Source organism: Staurois parvus, unplaced genomic scaffold (genome assembly GCF_062004578.1).
Source record: "Staurois parvus isolate SC_StPar_1 unplaced genomic scaffold, SC_StPar_1.0 ptg000153l, whole genome shotgun sequence".
NCBI lineage: Eukaryota > Metazoa > Chordata > Amphibia > Anura > Ranidae > Staurois > Staurois parvus.
In genome coordinates, this window is record NW_028317949.1 from 23,854,990 (window position 1) to 23,877,164 (window position 22,175).

At 41.8% G+C, this 22,175-nt stretch overlaps 1 protein-coding gene across 4 annotated transcripts in view; it reads left to right on the forward strand.

The window, feature by feature from the left end:
- The window catches only part of RELCH (RAB11 binding and LisH domain, coiled-coil and HEAT repeat containing), a 214,323-nt gene that overhangs the window by 154,688 nt on the left and 37,460 nt on the right, over positions 1 to 22,175 (forward strand). For 3 of the 4 annotated variants that reach the window (XM_089674859.1, XM_089674857.1, XM_089674860.1), the window contains 5 exons: positions 2,529 to 2,628; positions 10,971 to 11,053; positions 11,724 to 11,787; positions 16,814 to 16,952; positions 19,943 to 20,059. In XM_089674859.1, coding sequence (XP_089530985.1) covers positions 2,529 to 2,628; positions 10,971 to 11,053; positions 11,724 to 11,787; positions 16,814 to 16,952; positions 19,943 to 20,059 — 503 coding nt within the window. Of the gene's footprint in view, positions 1 to 2,528; positions 2,629 to 10,970; positions 11,054 to 11,478; positions 11,562 to 11,723; positions 11,788 to 16,813; positions 16,953 to 19,942; positions 20,060 to 22,175 lie in introns of all 4 variants that reach the window. The other variant, XM_089674858.1, reaches the window with a different exon arrangement.

The window sequence follows — 22,175 nt, forward strand, 5'->3', positions numbered from 1 at the left end:
AGTTTTACTGCAATTGTTTGTAAAAAAAAAAGTTTTCAAACCCCTGGAGAATTGGTAATATACTGTACAGTATGCACTCAGTGGGATTTATATTCAACTGTAGGTCATAACAGAATGGCACAATCCTAAAACAAAACATGGCAGCAAGTAAACAAATGAAATGACCCCTGTTCAAAAGTCTGCATTCCCTTAGTCCTTAATACTGTGTATTGTCCCCTTTAGCAACTATGACAGCATGACGTTTTTTTAATAGTTTGTTTATAAGGCCCCAGATTCTTGCAGGCGGTAGAGCTGCCCATTTGTCTTGGCAAAATGCCTCCAGGTCAGGCAGAGTTTTTGATTGTGTTGCATGGACCACATGTTTGAGGTTCAGGAGACTGTGATGGCCACTCCAGAATCTTCACTTTTTTTTCACTTTTTTTTTCTGCTGTAACCACTGGGGGATTATCTTAGCATTTTAATAAGAAAATTGTATACGAGCGCACCTGTAAAAATCAAGTAGCAGCTGAACACCAGGTAACCAAACACCCCAAAAACAATATATATCATAAGATGCAGCGCTACAGAAAAGGAGTACTATGTAAGGTGAATATGTGCATCAAATAACAAATAAATAAATGAATCAATAAATGCAACAGTTCATAGAATAAGGTGACTTCAAGTGCTCTCCTCTATTTCATATCCTCCTGATGCTCAGGCGCTGTGCGAAATAGTGCTGAAGGAATGCACACTCACCAGAACGCACAGTAAAATGAGTGTTTGTCAATATAAATTCCCCTCTGGGTCATCAGCTGGTCAGGATAAGGTCTGCAGTGTAATAACCTCCCTCCAGAGCTCCTGGATATTCCTGTATGATCCCTTGGTAGGTGGCCTGTGGACTTCTCCTTACAGCTTACATACGCTCCTTACCCAGCAGAGAGATGAATAGCTGCAAATTGATACTCCCCAAGGGAGTCAAGACAGAGACATATCCATAGTGTAGTAGGTAATTGAAAGGTTTATTGGCACAACAAGCTATCGATGGTACACAACAGTGTGTATAAGAGATATGTGGACTGACCGTCCAATGTTAAAGATGGCCGCCGGAGCTTCACGATGCTCCGGCGGCGTGACGTCACGGCGTTCCTGGCTCCTCCTACGCGTTTCGTGCACACGCATGCAAATCCCCCCAGACGACGTGCGTGTGCACGAAACGCGTAGGAGGAGCCAGGAACGCCGTGACGTCATGCCGCCGGAGCAGTGTGTACAAAAAAATGCTAATCATCTCCCCAGAGAAGTACACACTGATTGCTTATAGCTGCAAAAGTCAGTTATAAGCAACCATTTTTTTCTGAGTTAAAACTGTTAACTCAGTGTTTACTATTTTGATTAGCTGTGATTGGTCACAGCTAATCACGTGGTACAGATGGGCTGTGATTGGCCCTGTCTGTATCATGTGATCACTGTGACCAATTACAGAGCTCTTCACAAAAGTTCACAATGAAAGGCATGAATCAAAGCCTTTCAGTCTGTACAATTGTCATGTTATCTGCAGTGATTGGCCACAGCGGTTGCATGATACTGGCAGCGGGCCAGCACAGTGATCTCTCATCGGCTGTGTCCATTGAACACAGTGGGTGACAGATTGTGCTGGAGCGTGGCCCGATCTTGGGAGGATATCATAGGACATCCTCCCAGGATAATAGGGCTCCTGCCCAGCCATTGTATTACAATGGGACAGGAAGGGGTTAAAAAGCCACAGATGTAATCAATTAACCTTTCATTGTCATTTTAACCCGTGTGTGTCACCTTCTGTGTGTGTGTGTACCAAGGTCAAATATTCCAGGGAATGTGTACTTTTTGATCAGGAACGTTTGGGTGATTTCTGTTTTGATTTAAAAAGGAGCCAAACAACTATGTGATAATAAATGGCTTCATATGATCACTACCCTTAAATCAAAGCGTTTTATTTGGCATGATCAGTCATTTTTTTCAATATCGATGCCAAAATTTCATGATTTCTGCCATGGTATGCAAACTTTTCAGTAAAACTGTAATATACTAGTAACATGGTGGTTGTTTCATGTGCAAGCATAGATTTATGTTTCGGTACCTTGGTTATTTGTTTTACAAATGATTTATTGAATTCTTTCAGCAAAGTACAACAAACTGGTACAATCATATTCAGAGAGCGTAGTAATAACCTAGAAATCACGGAGTACAACTCTTTTTAGCCATATTGTCAAAAAAAGAACAAATGCAAGAACAAGTAATGTTTACATTATAGCGGGTACCTTGGGTATTTGAACAATTGAAGAGACCTTTAATTTCGGTTGATCTGTCATTTTTCTCCATCTGTGCTATCATACTACATTTGGACCAAGTTTTTCAAATCTATTTTGTAAAATGAATTTAATGTTTTCATTATAAAAATGTGCCTAGTCTTAAGGGGTGTTCTTTTGTGTAGACTGTGTACCATACAATTTTGGGGTATATATGAGTGCTGTTATCTTAGGCCATGTTCTTGAAACATTCCTTTTTCTCTCCAGGACTAACCCTGCTTACCATGAGCTGTTACTAACAGTGCTTTGGTATGGTGTTGTTCATACATCAGCACTTGTCCGGTGTACTGCTGCAAGGATGTTTGAGGTTAGTAAACTATTTATAAGAAAAAGAAGCACAAAAATGTCCGTTTATTACTATTGCAGTGTGCTGTGAGATGGAGCAGAATGACTATGTTTACAACTCTTCAAGATTTGCATGATTTGGTGTATGGAGCTTCCTACTTTATTTCATGACGTTCTTATGCATTAGAACAAAATCTGGTGCAGCTCTGTATAGAAAACAATCTGCTTCCAGGTTTTATTGCCAAAGTTTAATTGAACGAGCTGAAATCAGTAGCCGATTGGCTACCATGCACAGCTGCACCATATTCTGAGTGCACCAGTTTTAGTAAATCTACCCCAGTATGTGAGTGTACAGTATTATCATTTTATAGAAATTCCTGTTTTAACGTTCTTTTATTTCTCTACTTACTGCCTTTTTATTCTTGCCATCTACAAAAAAAATGACGACTACTGCTGTCCATCCAGATAACAGTACTTTACTTTTACAGTCCTTCTGCATTGCTTAAAAGCCTGGCTGCTTTTTGGTGTATTCCACTGAGGACTGCATACAAAATATTAGTACTTCCAATTCCTGTTGTATTTTGCTTACAAGTTCAAGGTGATAACCTGCTTGCAAATTTTGACTACAAAGCACAGTGATAATTTATCTATAAATAGTGAGCTAAGAAAAAATAATCATAGTTTTATAAAACATTTGGAATAATTTATACAAGACCCTGTAGATTAAACATTGTAGATTATTTGGGGACTGACGGCATTTTCAGTCACACACACCAGTATTAATGCGTGATCATTCCCAATATTGCTTGGTAGACCGTTTAATAACTGAATAATGAGCATGCACTAGCATCAAACGTTCTGCTTGCAGAGGTTTTTCAGGCATGGGCAATATTCTATTTCTGTAGAGGATTTATATAGCGCCAATCGTTTGCACAGGGAATGGAGGGAGATGTACAGTTAGAATACAAGAGGGATCAGAAGACCCTGTATGTTAGAGCTTACAATCTAAAAGGAAGGGTCAAGTAATACAAAAGGTAATATATGAGGAGGATGAGCTGATGGAGAAGGTAAAAGTACAGTGTATTAGAGGCAGGATAGGGCATGGAGGGGGGCAGGTTCTGGTTAGGAGGTTGTAGGGCAGATTCAGGCACAGATGATGTGGGTATACGGACTGATTGGATTCATGCAGAGGGAAGTAAGATGATGAAAGTGAACTTTCAAAAGGAGCCACAAATCTTTACTAGGGCCTGTGTTGATGTCTTTAATGGGCAATTGCAGCATACTTTTGAAATCCATTTGAGATGCTTCAGATACAGTATAAAAGATCGTTCCGAGCTCATGATAGGTGCAGTTGACCTGCATTTGACTTGCCCCAGCTGCATTACATTCCCATAGGCTTGTATGAGGAGGGGAAACTGTTCTGAAGTGAATAAAAGCCCATCAAAACGGGCCCATAAGCACGTACAGTACATGCAATCTCTGAGGCAAGTTATGGGATCGATAGATTGCTTTAGATTGATCGATTTAGATAGATATAAAGAGACTGTATATATAAATATAATTTGCACTTGGAGTTTCTTCCACAGAGTAGGAAGTATAATATATTTTGGAGATACAAAGACGGTGGCTTTCTATGACCCAGCTTGCCAGCTGTATGTAGACTCTTTGTAAATCGTTGTCATTTGTATGAATTGCCCCAAGGACATTTCAGTAAGTGCTATGAGCCAAGAGCTACACGGTAATTGAAATCTGTTTGAATTGTGTATTTTAATCTGTTTGGTTTTGCTGTCATTTAATACGTGTACATAATTACTGTAACAGAAAGTGACAAAACCTGGCTTTGTTTTGAAGGGTTTGCTTTTTTAGCATATTGCTATGCTTTGCTTAATACTGCTACAGGTGTCTGAAGTGACATTACGGGCAAATAGAAACATGAAAAATGCTGGTTTTGCGCTTTGCAGTTCAGTGATATTCAGAATGTTACTAGGGGATAATAAGGGACTTTCCAGAGTACCTGTTTTGTAGGGCAGGTTAACCAGGTGTTGTGTCTGACGTTCTTAATGAGAAATGTATGGGCTGCTAAGAAAGCTAAAACTATTTTAACTATCTCTTGCTTTGGTATTGTTGTGTAGACTTGTGTTAGCTATTTCTTGTTTCTTTAGCTGGACCAGATCTGTTTTACATGCCCACAATGCATCGAAACAAACAGTCCAATTTATGGGACATCTATTACTGCTGGTAGGCACCGTATGAAGCTTGCTGCAGGATCCTTTGATATGTAGACCGCCTTGGATGGAAATATGTATGGCTATGTAAGCTGGATAAATATGCCTGCATTTATGGACTCAGAGATTACTATAGAAAGTTAGGGTTACTTATTGGCCACTGACTTTCTCAGCGGGCCCAGTAATGGGCTAAGAATTCTAAAGATGTAAATGAGAGGTGTAGGAAGGTGGGTGAGTTTTTGGATAGGACTGCAGTAAAAGACGGGACAAATGAATCCGTGTTGTAGCTGTGTGTGAAAGTGAAAAACGTGGTAACCAAGTTTGATGGTGGTACATGACTGACCAAAGTTTTAGAAGCCCTAATCTAATTGTCAAGCATTCTCTTTCAATGGACAGCCAGCTTAAAATTTGCAGCTATTGCTATATTGGTTAGTGAATGCCTGTTAACACCCCCTCCCCCCCCCTTTTTTCCCCATACCACTGGTTTCTTAGTCCTGAACCTATCCCTTAAGTTCAAGTGCATATACGTAACCTGGCAATCTGCTGCCCCTGGCCAGATGGGAACATCTAGGTTTGGAAAGCTTTAACATAGGACAGCAGAGATGGTGCTTTTTTTCAGTATGCCATTGGGATGATCTGGAGATCATAGGAGGCTGCCATTTATGACCCCCTTCTGAAGATTCTAGTTTGCTTCTTTGTTTCTGGTTTTAATACTTTTATGAGTAAGTGACCTGGTACAGTATTCAGCCAGCGAGGCCAAAATAGTTGATCTGCGTACTTCTTCTGGGTCATTGATCCAGGAAGTGTTTAAACATGCTGACGGATAAGCAGCTCACATTTTCAAGAGACCAATAGCAACCTCTGTTGGTTTTGGTGTCAGCCTGTTTAGAATACCTATCCATCTACAGCTGTCAGCTTAAACATGGTGACACTACTATAATGGTATGCTCACCTACTTATGGACTGGCATTTTCCAATGTGCATGCATAGAAGTTTTTTTTAAAGCGGAGTTCCAGGCGTTTTTGTGTTTATTAAAAGTCAGCAGCTACAAAAACTGTAGCTGCTGATTTTTAATGAAAACACTTTTACCTGTCCCAGAGTCCAGTGATGTTCTCACCCGAGCTGTCCCTTCTCTCCTCCACGGCGCCAGCATGTCAGCTGTGGGCACCAGGCTGTGACCGCTTGTGGCTTCTCAGCCTGTTGCTCACTGCACATGCGCAAGGCACGCTACGCCTCCTAATTTGTCTGGCAGTCTTCTGGGACCTGTGAAAGCTCCCAGGAGACTGCAGAAGGGAGGAACGGTGTCCACTCCCCTCCCCTCCCCCAAAAGGTGCCAAATATGGCAGTGGAGGGGGTAGGAGGCAATTAAGTGGAGCTTTCGCTTTTGAGTGGAATGCCGCTTTAATGACTGTGAACACTGTTCGCTCTGCAACATTGCCTGAGTTTGTAGTTAATCAGTTACTGTGAGTGGACCATAACAAAATTTAACACTAGTGCCATTTTTTATGTGAGATATTGTTTTAAGATTTAAAATTGTAAACTTCGCTCTTAAGTTGTAGAAATAATGCAGCCTTTCCGGGATGGGTATGTGTGCTGATATTCATTTTTATTGTCTTGCTATCCGTACAGAAATACCAGCCCTGTGACAGACTGGTAACTGGAAAACCTGTTTAGTTTTCTTTCCTTTCTTGTAACGTTACATGCCAGTTTGGGGTTGCTGTCAGGTTGGGGGACAGGTGAGAATATAGTGAGTAATTAGTCCAAAATCAAATTGTTTCTGAGAGGTAATGCACTAGAATAATTTGAATAGGATAATTCAATCATGGATATTCACATCATTGCAGATGCCCATTCACTGCTTCTCTGGTTTTGGTCTGGGTACTGCCTAGAGTGAAATGTGTAGCAGGAAATGAACTATAAAATACTGTGCTTTATTGGCATTTATTCCAAATAAAAGTGCTGACTGGTGAGAACAGATATTCATTCGGCAAAAGTTGCAAAACACCAAGCATTTTACAGTCTTGTACAGAAAAGAGTTATCTATATATGTACTCTGCGTGTTCCACGTGTACAGTTATAATGTGACTTGAAAACAAAAGCTTGTTATAGGCCCATTCATAAAAGGAGAGCAGATTTCATGTACAATTGTATGATTTGTAAATAATCATTTTCCTGCACAGCTTTAAATAAGGCTGCTGTGCATCTATACAGAAAGTTATCATTTTCAGATACAGTAATAAATGCTCTTGGTGAATGGCCCTTTGTTTCTTTTTTTTATTTAATGTTTTTATTAGAACTTCTCAAAAATCGTTCAATAGCATGTGATACTGAACATGTATAAGATAGCATAGGAAAGGCACGATGTGAAGTATCACCAAAAATTGTAGAATGAACAATAACAATATCAGAGGTTCTAAAGTAAAACCACATATATGCATCTCGTGTCTATGTATAGTCGTTTTCATGACCAGGCTATGTCAAGGAATAAACCAGGGAGAAAGAAAAAAGGAGTAAAGAAAATGAAAAAAGATCAGAGGAGTAGAGACAGAAGGAGAAGAGAGAGTAGTTATGCATGAAGGGTACGTCTCAAACCGAAGTGCAGATACCATAGCCAAAATACAGTAGTATATAATATGGCCTTTTGTTTCTTGTTCGGACTGTTTTACAAGAGAAGCACACAGTGTAAGGATGACATACAGTAGTTCTGTTTTAAGGTGAATTCATTTTCAACTGGAAGGTTCATCTCGAACTTCGTCATTGAGACATATTCTAACAGGGTAGTTTTGGAAGGGTTGGGACTGGACGCTAGCAGGCTTGGGGCCTGTGTCAACAGACTTGGGACAAATGCAGCATGCTTTGACATTGATTTGAGAAGCTTTTCAAAGCATTCAGATTTTATTACGGGTTTGGTTGACCTGCCTCAGATGCTTTGCATTCCCATAGACTTGCAAGGGGAGAGAATCCATTATGAAGCAAACAAAAGCCGACCAACGCTGGCCCTTAGGGTTTGCTAAAGTTACTGAGAGAGTAATGTATTTTTAAAATGGGATTATCACCACAGTGGTACATAAGGTTGCTTCATCAAAGCCCATATTTGAGTTTTTCCATGAAGTTAACTCTAAATAGCATGGAAGAATTACAATCTAGAATACAGTAGAATCATTGTGAGTGATCTAGCCAAACCAAAAAAGACGGTGGCATTGGCATAGCTTTAATGCAGTGCATTTTAGGTTGCACTATTCACTGTGTCATGTCAAACAATGAGAATATGTGCTGCCACTGTACTGGTACTGTTTAGAATTTAAGTTCAAATTACAATTTCTTTGTGTGCTTTTAATGTAGAACTAAAGGAAAAGCTTTTTTTTTTTTCTTTAAGATTTGGATAAATTGGTCTGGGGTTAGAACCAATGTCAGGTTCTTATGTTGGTCTGTGTCTCTTTGTGGAGATTCCCTCTCTCTAATTGCCCTGTTCACCAAAGTCACCATAACAATAAGTACTAGTACTGCAATAGAGGGGAAATCTTCCAATGAGAACACTTGTTCACGTGACAACCACCTAAGAGGGGATTTCCCTCCCACTGGAATATATACTCTCACTTCTTGATGAATTTATTATTATTATACAGTATTTATAAAGCGCCAACTGTTCGCTCAGCGCTGTACATTACAAAGGGAGACAGAACATGCGACAGTACAATAACCATACAATGCGATACACGAGGGGTTTCGAGGGCCCTGCTCCTTGGAGCTTACAAACTAGGAGGGAGGGGATAGTGGTACAGGAGGAAATAGCTGTGGGGGATGGCGTGGTAGGAAGAGTGGAGGAGGTTGCGAATTAGCAGGGGGTGGGGTAGGCTTCCCTGTAGAGGTGGGTTTTCAGGGTGCTCCTAAAGGAGAGGAGAGTAGGTGATAGTCTTATGGATTGGGGTAGGGGGTTCCAGAGTATGGGTGACACCCTGGAGAAGTGCTGGAGGCGGGCATGGGAGGAGGAGAGTAGGGAACTAGAGAGAAGGAGGTCTTGTGAGGAGCGGAGGGTGCGTTTTGGGTGGTATTTGGATATTAGGTCGGTGATGTAGTTTGGGGCAGTATTATGAACAGCTTTGTACGTCAGTGTTAGGACTTTGAATTTGATCCGTTGGTCAATCGGAGGCCAGTGGAGGGATTGGCAGAGGGGTGTGGCGGAAACGGAGCAGTTGGTAAGGTGGATGAGTCTGGCTGCCGTATTCAGGATAGACTGAAGGGGGGATAGCCAGCAGCGAGGCAGGCCAGTGAGGAGGGAGTTGCAGTAATCGAGTCGTGATATGATGGAGTGGATGAGCTGTTTAGTGGTTTCTGGGGTTAGGAACGTGCATATTTTGGAGATGTTGCGGAGGTGGAGTCTGCATGAGTTTGTTAGTGAATGGACTTGGGACAGAAAGGATAGATTGGAGTCTAGAATGACACCTAGTACTCTGGATTGCAGGGCGGGCTTGATGGTGGCATTGTTGGACATGATGGAGAAGTCAGTGGGGGGGGGGTGTGCGGGCTGGGGGGGAAGACTAGGAGCTCAGTTTTGAAGAGGTTCAGTTTAAGAGTTTATGGAAGTGGAGCGACATGCAATCTGATATGTCGTTCAGTAGGCATGTGATTCGGGCAGAGACTGAGGGGATGGAAGCCAGACTGTAGGGGATCGAGAAGGCTGTTGTCATTGAGGTGAGAGCTTAGGCGATTGTAAACGAAGCGCTCGAGGAGTTTGGATGTGAATGGCAGCAGGGAGATGGGTTTAAGGTTGTTCGGGTCAGTGGGGTCCAGGGAGGGCTTTTTGAGTATGGGAGTGATGTGCGCGTGCTTCAGAGGGGAGGGGAATGCGTCAGAAGAGAGGGAGAGATTAAAGATGTGGTTGAGGGAGCGTAGGATGGAGGAGGAGGGAGGTCGTAGGAGTTGTGAGGGGACAGGGTCGAGGGGGCAGGTGGTGAGGTGGGCTTCAGAGAAGACCTTGGTGACCTCAATGGTAGTAGGGTCGAAGGAGTGGAGTGTTGAGGGGGCTTCAGTGTGAGGAATGTTTGGTGGGGTGGAGGTCTGAACAGTGGTGAGGGAGAGGGGTGATGAGGGGGTGGGTGGGAGGAAGTTTGAACGGCGGCAATGTCCCTGCAAATTGTGTCTATCTTGTTTTTGAAGTGATTGGCAATCTCAAGGGCCGTGAGTGAGGTGCTGGGTGGAGGTGGGGGCGGAGAGAGTAGAGAGTTGAAGGTGGAGAAGAGCCGGCGAGGATTGGAGGAGAGGGTCTTGATGAGGGTCAGGAAGTAGGCTTGTTTGGCAGCGTGGAGGGAGGAGGTGTAGGTGTGGAAGGCAGATTTATAGTGGGTGAATGCTAGTTGGGATCTGGTTTTGCGCCATAGTCGCTCCAGCGCATTACTGCGTCGTTTGAGAGTTTTGGTGCGATCAGTCTGCCAGGGCTGGAGCGATCGGGGTCTGATGTTTCGTGTGGTTAAAGGCGCTAGCGAGTCAAGGGCAGTTGACAGCGAGTTGTTACTGTATATGCAGTCGGGGCAGGACAGGGGGAGGATGCTGTCATAAAGTTGATCAGCTGCACAGTGGAGGGGGGCAGGGTTCAGGTTGCGGAGGTTACGGCTGGTAGTAGTATGACACTTGGAGGGGTAGGCATTAGAGGACGAGGAGAGAGAGAAGGTAATAAGGTTGTGGTCAGAGAGAGGAGTTTACAGAACAGGAAGTAAAGGGAAATCTCCCTAATGAGATGCAGATGGCAAAACAGCAATTTTAACTTTCCCCTACTCTATCCAAAATGGAAAAAAGTTTTGGTTTTATATCTACTTTAAAGAACATGTTCATTTTATTAAATTTGTTTGATTTATATTTTGTCAGTTTTCCTTTTTTTTTTTAAATTCTATTTCTTTGAGCATGCTTGGTATTCCAAAATGTGACTTTGAGGGCTGACCTAGTACACTGCATTATAGTATTAGAAGTGCGCCAGTTCTTTTGCTGCTCTCTTTGCCTATATAAGCCGTAGCTTGCAAGTAGTGAGTAGCTTCTAATCCGTATTTGCATTTTGTATTTCTTCCCCTTTCTCTGGTTCTGTTGTTCTTCTGCCTCCCTCTTCTGTGCACCACATCATGGCTCCCCTTTTGTTCCGACCAATCAGCTTTTGGTGAAGGGGGTGAATGAGACTTTGGTTGCTCAGAGAGTTGTCCCTGCTCTCATCACTCTCTCCAGCGATCCTGAAATGTAAGTTTCTGAGCTGCTTTTTACAGTAAGCATCCTGATTGTTGGAAATGCCCATCTGTTTACAGAATGTTATCTCCTTACTGGACGCAAATTTGACTTCAATTCGGAATGGCGTTACTGGACATTTTAAAGAAATTTCTTTTTTTTTTGTAAGATTTCCTACTTGTCTGTGGTTATACTACTGTCACAGGAAATGGATGGGGCATGTCTGACAGAATGATGCTTAATTTCTTGACTAACCCTTTTCTAATAAATTAATTTTGCGGCATGCTGTGTATACTACTTCCCAATTCTATGCATGTTATACTGGATTCTTTAAATAAAATAAAACCAGTTGTAGTATCTGCCCATCCACAGTCACGGCTAACAACAGTCTTATTACCCATTTACCAAACAATTTTTTATTGCATGTTGACTGGTTACAGCTGATTCTCCGAGGCATGCGGGAATCCTTAGTTGACAAGCGAGTTGCTCCGGCCCTTGTTACCTTGTCCAGTGACCCAGAATTGTGAGTTCTAATGACTGTCTCAAACTAATTTTCTTCTATTGAGACTTTTCCTGACCCATTTAGTATCTAAAGAACACTCACTTTTAAAGTTAGCATTCTTTCCTTGAGTTGTGTTTTTAACATGTTTTATATAAATCTCCAAACAACACCTAATTTTTACAGTTCTGTTCGAATTGCCACAATCCCAGCATTTGGTACCATCATGGAGACTGTTACACAGAGAGAGGTAAGTCTTCTTTCAGATTAATTTGTAGAATATGTCCGACTCCAACACTTATTTTTATTGTAATTGATTCAGATGGTGCACCATTTACTTGAAGTTTCTGCTTGTTATAACTTAGGATGTACCTTTTTTCGGTGAAGAATAATATTTTTCGTTTGTGATTAGTTGCCAGAACTTATTTTATTAGGAAATCGGCTCATTGATTACATTTGAAATTGATACCTGATATCAGGAATGGTCTGCTGTAGGCCACATGCTTGTAGCTCTTTGCTGAGATGTGCAATGGTTGTGTATGCAAACAATTGTGATTGCTTTAAACTGATGAATAATTTCTCTCACTAGACGTTTACAAGGCTTGTTGAATTACAGAGGGGATTCAGTACACATAGCACTTGTTCCACGTAAAATCTGTGCTGTGGTTTGGAAATGTCATTTTTATTTCTTTCAGTCTCCACTCCGGGCAGAACGAGGAAGTACAGGCAGTACTAAAGCCACAGTCCCCTCTACATTTTGCAGCCCTCCTTGCTGTGCAGCCCTGTGCCTCCTCTCCATACTCCTACGTACTGATACAAGACTGAACCCGAAACATCCTACAACTGCCAGCCAGTATGGAGGAGATTATTACAGTCATAGCCGATAGCTTGTGCTGTGAACGACGGTGGCTTGAGAGGGGCACCATTAATCACAAAAACTTAAGCCCACAACCACATACGCTTGACAACTACTACACTAGTCTCTCTCGTACAAATGTCATAGCTGGCTTGTGGTGTTGTGAGCTTGTGTTTTTGTGAATACCTACCTTCCTCTCTAGCCACCGTCCTTTCCTATACAAGCTGCAGGCTACTACTGAAGTAATCTCTGAACTGGCTCGTGACTACAGTAGGTTCAGTCTTTTATCTGCAAATGGAGCAAAGAAAGCACAGGGCTACATGGCAGAGAAGGCTGTTGGTGATCTGTCTGGCAGCGTTCAGTGGAGGCTGCAGCTGTGCGGGTTCCGTGTACTCCCTGTCTGTGCTGCCCCCTCTCCTCTGTGTGCTGTTAGTTACCAGCTAGTTCAAAGGAGATTGCTTCAGTAGTAGCCGGCAGCTTGCGTAATAAAGAACGATGGCTGATAAAAAGAGCATAAATTTGTAATCTTACGACCCTTGCCCTAGACTGGTCTTCCCCCCTCCCTTCCTCCCTCCCCTTTCCTGGTTCACCCTTACATAGTTTCATACCCTTTCGGTTCACACTGAGACAACTGCATCTTTTTCGAAACCTAACTCTTGCCCACTATATCCCCAGCCGATTGGTGGGGAACTTCCTTTCCATTTTTACTTGCTGTTTATATGCACCCAAAGGTGAACTGTACTATTATTGTTATAATGTACAATAATGTTATTATTGTATAATGTATCGTACTTAAACTTTCTCAATAAAAATATTAGAATATAAAGAACGATGGCTAGAGAGGAGGGTAGTTATTCACAAAAATATCTGCACCCCCCCCCCACCTTTCTTCACCGCTATCCGACCATACTGCTCAGCAACCACAGCACAGATTTTAACAGGGGCAGGTGGTATGTGCACTGGACCCCTTTGGAGTTTAACAAACTATTCTAATTCCTGGTGAAATGTCATCTTTAATCCATGGTCTTTCATCTGACTTCAATCAAAACTGAGAATTAAATCTTGAGTAACTTTCAGGCAGCAAAACTTGCTGGCTGAATAGTTCAGTTTTCATCCAGGTATGGCTGTGCTGCTCCACTCCATTGCACCCCCTTTCCTGAAATCTAGGGATGGGCGCTGATGTAAAAGAGGTATTCCTAAACACACCCACTACAGAATCATTACTGTCTCACACCTACAGAGTGCAGAAGCACTGATACAAATAAAGTGTTACGACATCTAAGCATTATGCAGGCCATACATGGGTCGAATTCTGAAGGATTTTTCATCCGGAAATCGGAAAAATGACGTTCGCTCGGTAATCCAGTGGTGCCATCAATGATATCAAAAATCGGCCAACCAAGTCATAAAGTTCACCCCATATAACAAGTGAAACGTCTGTTCCTTCCAGGTCACGGCTCATTCGCATATTCTTTTCAGAAAAAACGATCGTATGATTTGACCATCATGGAGTCAAAAATTGTCCGTTTTTCACAAATTTTCCAACATGCCTGATCACTGAAAAGGGGAGGAGCCACGAAAATTGGCTGGTGCCATCGACCCACTAACAGAGAAAATCGGCCGATTTATTCTTAGGTCTGATTTTCGGATGATAAATCGGTCAAATTTCGACCCTTGTATGGCCGGAATTAGTCCTCATGCACACTGGACGTTTTTACAGCGGCTGTTTTTGACGTTTTTTTTCTACCGCTAGTAAACCCCCCAGCATGTCATCCTATGTGTTCATGCACACAGACTGTAATCAACGTTTTTTGGCTGGAAAAAAAATCCAGGACTAGTGGGTTTCTAGAGGAGTTTTTTAGCTGTGAAACCGCTCTACCGGCGCTTTTGGACTTTTTTTGACCCCCAAAAATATTGCTTTTTGGGTTAAAAAAAAAAAAACACAGCTGAAAATGCTAAAAAATGCAAACGCGGGAAACCGCCACTAAATGTGAATGCAAAAAAGCTGAAAAACGCACGTTTTTAACATGACTTTACACAGCTAATGTTACCAGTGTTATCAAAACACCCAGCGTGCGTACAGCCTTATGGTCATGTATTGTATGGTTACATTTTAACTTGAGAATAGGGAGTTTTCAAGAAACTTATAGATTATACTTTGTATTTGCATGTCATAAAATATTGCTTAATCACTACATTGGTATAGGGGTTAACTGTTTTGTATCCTATACAATTTTCACAAGTTTTGAACTAATATTTTATCCGTAGCACCACTCTCAGGTGAGCATGTTTCTTTAGGATCTATGTAAGATTCTATTTTTTAGGGGTTATCTATATATCTATCAGGTTCAAGCTCATGGGTTTCAATCAGTACAGAGACATAGACTTGTACTGAGAGAAAACTCGAAAAACAACATTCAGCATGCAGCAGATATGACTGCTTTGGTGCATTTCTAATTAACTGTGAACACAAGCATGTTTTGAAGAAAATGATAATCAAGATCAAGAGTGGGCATGTACTAATTTACAGTCTACTCCTTATTTTCCTTCTTTTCATTTTTTTTTTCTTCTTTTTTGGCTCCTAGTAAGTCTACATTTCTGACTCTTAGGCCTCCATCACATGGGCAATTATGTGCATACACCAAATTCCAGTGGCAAGAATCAGAAGATTCTTGCAAATCAGATATCAAGTGTTTATACACAGTTGTAGCCTTTCAGCCTGTACAAAGCAATAACCGGCCAAGAGGAGCCTGTGCAAAGCAATAACCGGCCGAGAGGAGCCTGTACAAAGCAATAACCGGCTGAGCGGAGCCTGTGCAAAGCAATAACCGGCTGAGAGGAGCCTGTGCAAAGCAATAACCGGCTGAGAGGAGCCTGTACAAAGCAATAACCGGCTGAGAGGAGCCTGTACAAAGCAATAACCGGCTGAGAGGAGCCTGTGCAAAGCAATAACCGGCTGAGAGGAGCCTGTGCAAAGCAATAACCGGCTGAGAGGAGCCTGTACAAAGCAATAACCGGCCGAGAGGAGCCTGTACAAAGCAATAACCGGCCGAGAGGAGCCTGTACAAAGCAATAACCGGCCGAGAGGAGCCTGTACAAAGCAATAACCGGCCGAGAGGAGCCTGTACAAAGCAATAACCGGCCGAGAGGAGCCTGTACAAAGCAATAACCGGCCGAGAGGAGCCTGTACAAAGCAATAACCGGCCGAGAGGAGCCTGTACAAAGCAATAACCGGCCGAGAGGAGCCCTCTCTGTTCGCACAATCTCACAGAACGAGCGTTCGGAACAAATACCGATCTTTGGATGCAGACTGAACAGCTGAGCCCCTCATCTGTCGTTACTTTTGTACAGGCTGCAGCCAAAGTTGACTTGTTCTCTCCGCTGCAAGAATTCACTGATGGAGTGCGGTCTATGCACATAATTGCCCCTGTGAATAAGACCGAAAACTCTGGCTTTGTTCAATTATGTTCCTTTTAGATTTTGAATATACTGGTGATTTAGATTTCTTAAGACTTCTAGTTTTAGGAACCAACTTGAACATTTGCAGTGACATGATTATTATTATTATACAGTATTTGTATAGCGCCAAAAGGTTTGCTCAGCGCTGTACATTATGGTGGGGGACAGGACATGAGACAATACAGTAACAAAACAATACACGAGGGGTTCGAGGGCCCTGCTCTTTCGAGCTTACAATCTAAGATGTCCTATAAAGACTTCATGCCCACACCTGACATTGCAAACACGGGATATATATATATATATATATATATATATATATATATAAAATCACAAAAATTAAATCTTTCATGCCTTGGCAACACTGGACATTTGCTTTCCTAGAGGATTAAGTGCAACACATCTGGTCACTAGTAGCAGAATAATGCCAAATTCTCCTTTTTTTTATTACTATTTAATGGGAGGGCAAAAGAGGCAAGCAGGGGAGTATTGGTTATGCGTTTTTTCTTCTCCCATCGTTCAAGCTCGTATTTGATTATTATTATACTTAACACAGAAATGCTGCCAGACCTTCAATGTGTAATGTCTGTAGTTTCTCAAGTGAAGCAGCCAAGTTGTTTAATAGGTCCCCTGGGCAGCCAATGGATCTCTGTCCGGTGAGTTTTATCTTTAGTTTGGAGGATCATTTTCATCAAGTACACCACTTTCTGTACACTAGCACACAAACAGAACAAAACTGCGTTAGAGTTGAATTCACTAGCATATGCCTTGTGACACCGTTGATTTCCTCTACATCTCCAGCTATTGTCCAGCTATACTCTGTAACCATATGAACAAAAAGTCTTCCTTTATAAATACTTCCAACAATTAACTTGTGTACAACTCCTGGCCAAGGCAGAATGATTTCTATATAGTGTGCAAATAATTCTCAAATGTTGCTTTTTTTTTTTTTTTTTTGTAGTTATTAGAGAGAGTGAAAATGCAGCTGGCTTCATTCCTAGAAGACCCTCAGTATCAAGATCAGCACTCCCTGCAGACAGAAATTATTAGGACGTTTGGTAGAGTTGGACCTAATGCAGAGCCAAGGTTCAGAGATGAATGTAAGTCCCCGTTTCTTCACATTAGATTTGTACCAGGTGACAAAGTGCTGCTGAGGGCTCTATATGACAGTGATTTATTCGGGTTGGCCTTGTGGACTTTGTCCTTTCTCTATGCTAGAATGCAATTAATTAGCTGTACAAAATTATTTTTATTTTTTCCTTTTCATATTGTCAAAAGAGATTATAACCCCTTGACCATATGAAAAACCCTGCTCACTCCCAGCACATACAGTCATGGCCGAAATTGTTGGCACCCTTGATATTTCTCCAGGAAATCATGTATTTCTCACGAAACGTATTGCATTAACACATGTTTTGCTATACACATGTTTATTCCCTTTGTGTGTATTGGGACAAAACAAAAAAAGGGAGGAAAGAAAGCAAATTCGACATAATGTCACACAAACCTCCAAAAATGGGCTGGACAAAAGTATTGGCACCCTTTCACAACTGCGGATAAATAAGAATGTTACAAGCATGTGATGCTCCTGTAAACTCACCTGGGGCAAGTAACAGGTGTGGGCAATATAGAAATCACACCTGAAAGCAGATAAAAAGGAGAGACGTTCACTTAACCTTTGCATTGTGTGTCTGTCTGTGCCACACTAAGCATGGACAACAGAAAGAGGAGACGAGAACTGTCTGAGGACCTGAGAACCAAAATTGTGGCAAAATATCAACAATCTCAAGGTTACAAGTCCATCTCCAGAGAACTAGATTTGCCTTTGTCCACAGTGCGCAACATTATCAAGAAGTTTGCAACCCATGGCACTGTAGCTAATCTCCCTGGTCGTGGACGGATGAGGAAAATTGATGAAAGATTGCAACGCAGAATAGTCCGGATGGTGGATAAGCAGCCCCAAACATGTTCCAAAGACATTCAAGCTGTCCTGCAGGCTCAGGGAGCATCAGTGTCAGCGCGAACTATCCGTCGACATTTAAATGAAATGAAACGCTATGGCAGGAGACCCAGGAGGACCCCACTGCTGACACAGAGACATAAAAAAGCAAGACTACAGTTTGCCAAAATGTACTTGAGTAAGCCAAAAGCCTTCTGGGAAAACGTCTTGTGGACAGATGAGACCAAGATAGAGCTTTTCGGTAAAGCACATCATTCTACTGTTTACCGAAAACGGAATGAGGCCTACAAAGAACAAAACACAGTACCTACGGTAAAATATGGTGGAGGTTCAATGATGTTTTGGGGTTGTTTTGCTGCCTCTGGCACTGGGTGCCTTGACTGTGTGCAAGGCATCATGAAATCTGAGGATTACCAAAGGATTTTGGGTCGCACTGTAGGGCCCAGTGTCAGAAAGCTGGGTTTGCGTCCAAGATCCTGGGTCTTCCAGCAGGACAATGACCCCAAACATACGTCAAAAAGCACTCAGAAATGGATGGCAAAGAAGCGCTGGAGAGTTCTGAAGTGGCCAGCAATGAGCCCAGATCTAAATCCCATTGAACACCTGTGGAGAGATCTTAAAATTGCTGTTGGGAAAAGGTGTCCTTCCAATAAGAGAGACCTGGAGCTGTTTGCAAAGGAAGAGTGGTCCAAAATTCCGGGTGAGAGGTGTCAGAAGCTTATTGATGGTTATAGGAAGCGACTGATTTCAGTTATGTTTTCCAAAGGGTGTGCAACCAAATATTAAGTTAAGGGTGCCAATACTTTTGTCCAGCCCATTTTTGGGGTTTTGTGTGACATTATGTCATATTTGCTTTTCTGCCTCTGTTTTATATTTGTTCCAATACATACAAAGGGAATAAACATGTGTATAGCAAAACATGTGTTAATGCAATACCTTTTTTGTGTGAAATACTTGATTTTCAGGAAAAATATCAAGGGTGCCAACAATTTCGGCCATGACTGTATGTCCGTGACTCACTGAAAGGTCCCGATCATGTGACCACCGTGATGGCGAATCACAGCGGTCACATGACCCTAAAACCCCTCCCGGCTTCTGAACCTCTTAAAGGGCCGGGAGGCACCGGAGCCGAGAGGTTAAGCAGGGTATACACGTATCAAATTCATCCAGTTATTATTATTATACAGGATTTATATAGCGCCAACAGTTTGCTCAGCGCTTTACATTATGGTGGGAGACAATACAGTAACAATACAGTTCAATGCAAGAGGAATTTGAGGGCCCTGCTCCTTGGAGCTTACAATCTAGGTTCATCAGGAACCGATCAAATTTCAATGTGTGTGTATCCCTACTTGTTGTACAGTCCTGCAGGAAAAACAAAGTTTGATCAGCACAAGCACCCAATGGCTGCAGTGCTGATCAGTGTATTTTGCTGGGGTAGTCCCTGGTGTCAAAATACAAATGGCATAGCAGGGGAGATTCCCACATCCACGTTGCTTCTGTGGATGCAGGAATCTGTCAGGTTTTATTTTGGGGGTTTTTTTTTTTTTTTTTTTTTTTTTTTAAACCCACTGGTTGAATGAAAAAACTCTGTGTGTACCTAGTTTAAGAAATATCCTCCAACCACAGCTACAGAAACAATGCAATGTTTGCTTTCATTGCCTGTAGGAACAGTTTGTTGCACTGCACTGCCCATTCACATATACTATATATGAGTAAAGAATGCATTTTGGGCCCATTCTGTTAGTATAAATCTGGCCATAAATGGATCAAAATTTTGGCTGGTTCAGCAAGGACTAGACAAATGACGATCCATGTGTGGGCGCTCCAGCTCGACAGAAGTTGGTTTAATTATTGGCTTCCGTTCAACGGGCTTGTTATAAATTTTCCCTTGAATGGCGGCTGCAGCCAATGACTCTCATGTAGCCACTGAGAGTCCCCACTGTCAGATTACAATGTCTCAGAGGGGAGGATTCCTCTATCCATGTCAGTTGTATAGATTGAGGAGTACATTTTGTTTTTATTGTTCAGCCCACTGTCTGAATGAAAATAAAAATCTATGGCCAGCCTAAGTCTTCATGAGTGAATGATTAATCACAAAGAAGATAATCATAACTTTCTTTCTTCTAGTTGTCCTTCCTAATTTGCACAAGTTAGCCTTGGTAAACAATCAACAGTCGGTGGATTCCAAGAGGCTTGACATTGCTACATACTTGTTTGAAGCTTACAGTGCTCTTTCCTGCTGTTGTATCCTTTTTCATTCTGCATGACTAACACCACATTGTAGAAGTGTTCAGTAGAATTGTAATCTGTTTTGTGCACGGCGCCTTTATATAATGGGTATTTTATGTTTTGATTACAGACTGAATTTGATTTAAACTAGGCTGTGTGTTGCCATTCCCTTGGCTATAGGAGTAGTTTGTTGTTCTACTTCCTTTTATCTGCACTCATTTGCTGTATCTAAAACAAGTGTATGCGCTTGTATTTTGTATGCCTTGGCTGTGTCACAGTTCTGTGTGATTGACTTTCTACAATATAATACATGTATCAAGGTGTATTTTTGGTCCTGTTTGCTATTTGATTTCTTCTATCTCAATTTATAAGCCCATAATTGTGCCATTTAAGATGTATTGACATGAAAAAGACAACAAAGATCCCTCTTTTAACCGCCTCCCGCCCGCCATATAGTAATATGACGGACGCAAGGTGGTTCTCTCGTTCTGGGAGGACGTCATATGACGTCCTCCCATTCTCACCGCGCATTGTCATTCAAAGTGCAACAGCGCTGAAAGCTGGAAATTGGCCTGGGCAGGAAGGGGGTATTAGTGCCCTGTAGGGGCTTGTGGTTAAAGAACTTTGTGTCCCATGTCATCAAAGAACCAAACTTTACCAAAAGACAGATTCTACATAATATCCAGTAAAACAGATGGGATATAAATTTTGGATTTAGTCCCGTAACATTAAATTATTATTTTTTTTTTTTTCCCCTGTTTCAGCCGGGAACTGGATTTTTATTCTGCTACAGTACTTCAAGAGTATGCAAGTGGAAAATGGTAAAATAGTTGATTTTTGGTCAGCCAATGGGCATTGGCATTTTTGGCAATCTAAGTCTACTCCACTCTTAAATTGTTATATTAGTGCAAGGTCATCTATTTATTTATTTCAGGTACTTATATAGCGCCCTCAATTTTACGCAGCACTTTACATATATATTGTACATTCACATCAGTCCCTAACCCTCTAAGGTCCCTAACTCACATTCATACATACACATACTAGGGACAATTTAGACAGGAGCCAATTAACCTACCAGCATGTCTTTGGAGTGTGGGAGGAAGCCCACGCAGTCACAGGGAGAACATGCAAGCTCCAGGCAGGTGGTGCCGTGGCTGGGATTCGAACCAACGACCCTAGTACTGCCAGATGGAAGTGTTAACCATTTAGCCACTGTGCTGCCCAGATATCTATCAGACATTACTTGATTTTTTAAATATTTACTTGTCTCCTCTCCCTGTCAAAGCAAAGTGTCAGGTTGTAAGGCTGCCCTGTTTCCTTGCTTAGGGCTGGTTTGCATTCTGGATACATTTTTGCTTACAGATCATACCATGCTCTGTTCTGGTGCAGTTTGATGCAGTTTGCCATTGTCCAGTATGGTTCTGTGCAGAAAAAAGTTCTACTTTTTTTTTTTTTTTTTTGTGCAGCGGAAACTGACTGTACTGGTATGAACTAGGGCCATTGGAATACATGGAAAACGCTGTGCATGCATTTTTGATGCAGAAAAAAACGTACTGTACTGCATCTAGTATGAACTAGCCCTTAGGGCCAGTTCACACTACACAAATACTCTCCAGGTGCATTCCGGATACAACTTTGCTTACAGATCATACCACACTGTTACGGTGCAGTTTTGATGCAGTTTGCTATATTTCAGTACAGTTCTGTGCAGAAAAAATGCAGCATGTTCTACTTTTTTTTTCTGTTCTGAAAACTGACTTGAACTAACTGCACTAGTGTGAACTAGGGCCATTGGAATACATGGAAAACACTGTGCATGCATTTGTGATGTAGAAAAAAAGCACCCTGAAATGCATCTAGTGTGAACTAGCCCTTTAGGGCTGGTTCACACTATAGAAATGCATTTCAGATGCGTTTTTGGCTCGTTCCAGTGCTTTTTTTTTTGATGCGTTACAGTTCATTTTTTCCTCGCTTTTTTTTCTTCAATTTAATTGCATTTATTTTTTTTTATTTATTTATTTATTTTAGCTACTTTTAGCTACTTATATAGCACTGTCAATTCATGAAGCACTTTACCCATGTATATATTGAACAGTCACATCAGTCCCTAACCCTCAAGGGGTGTACA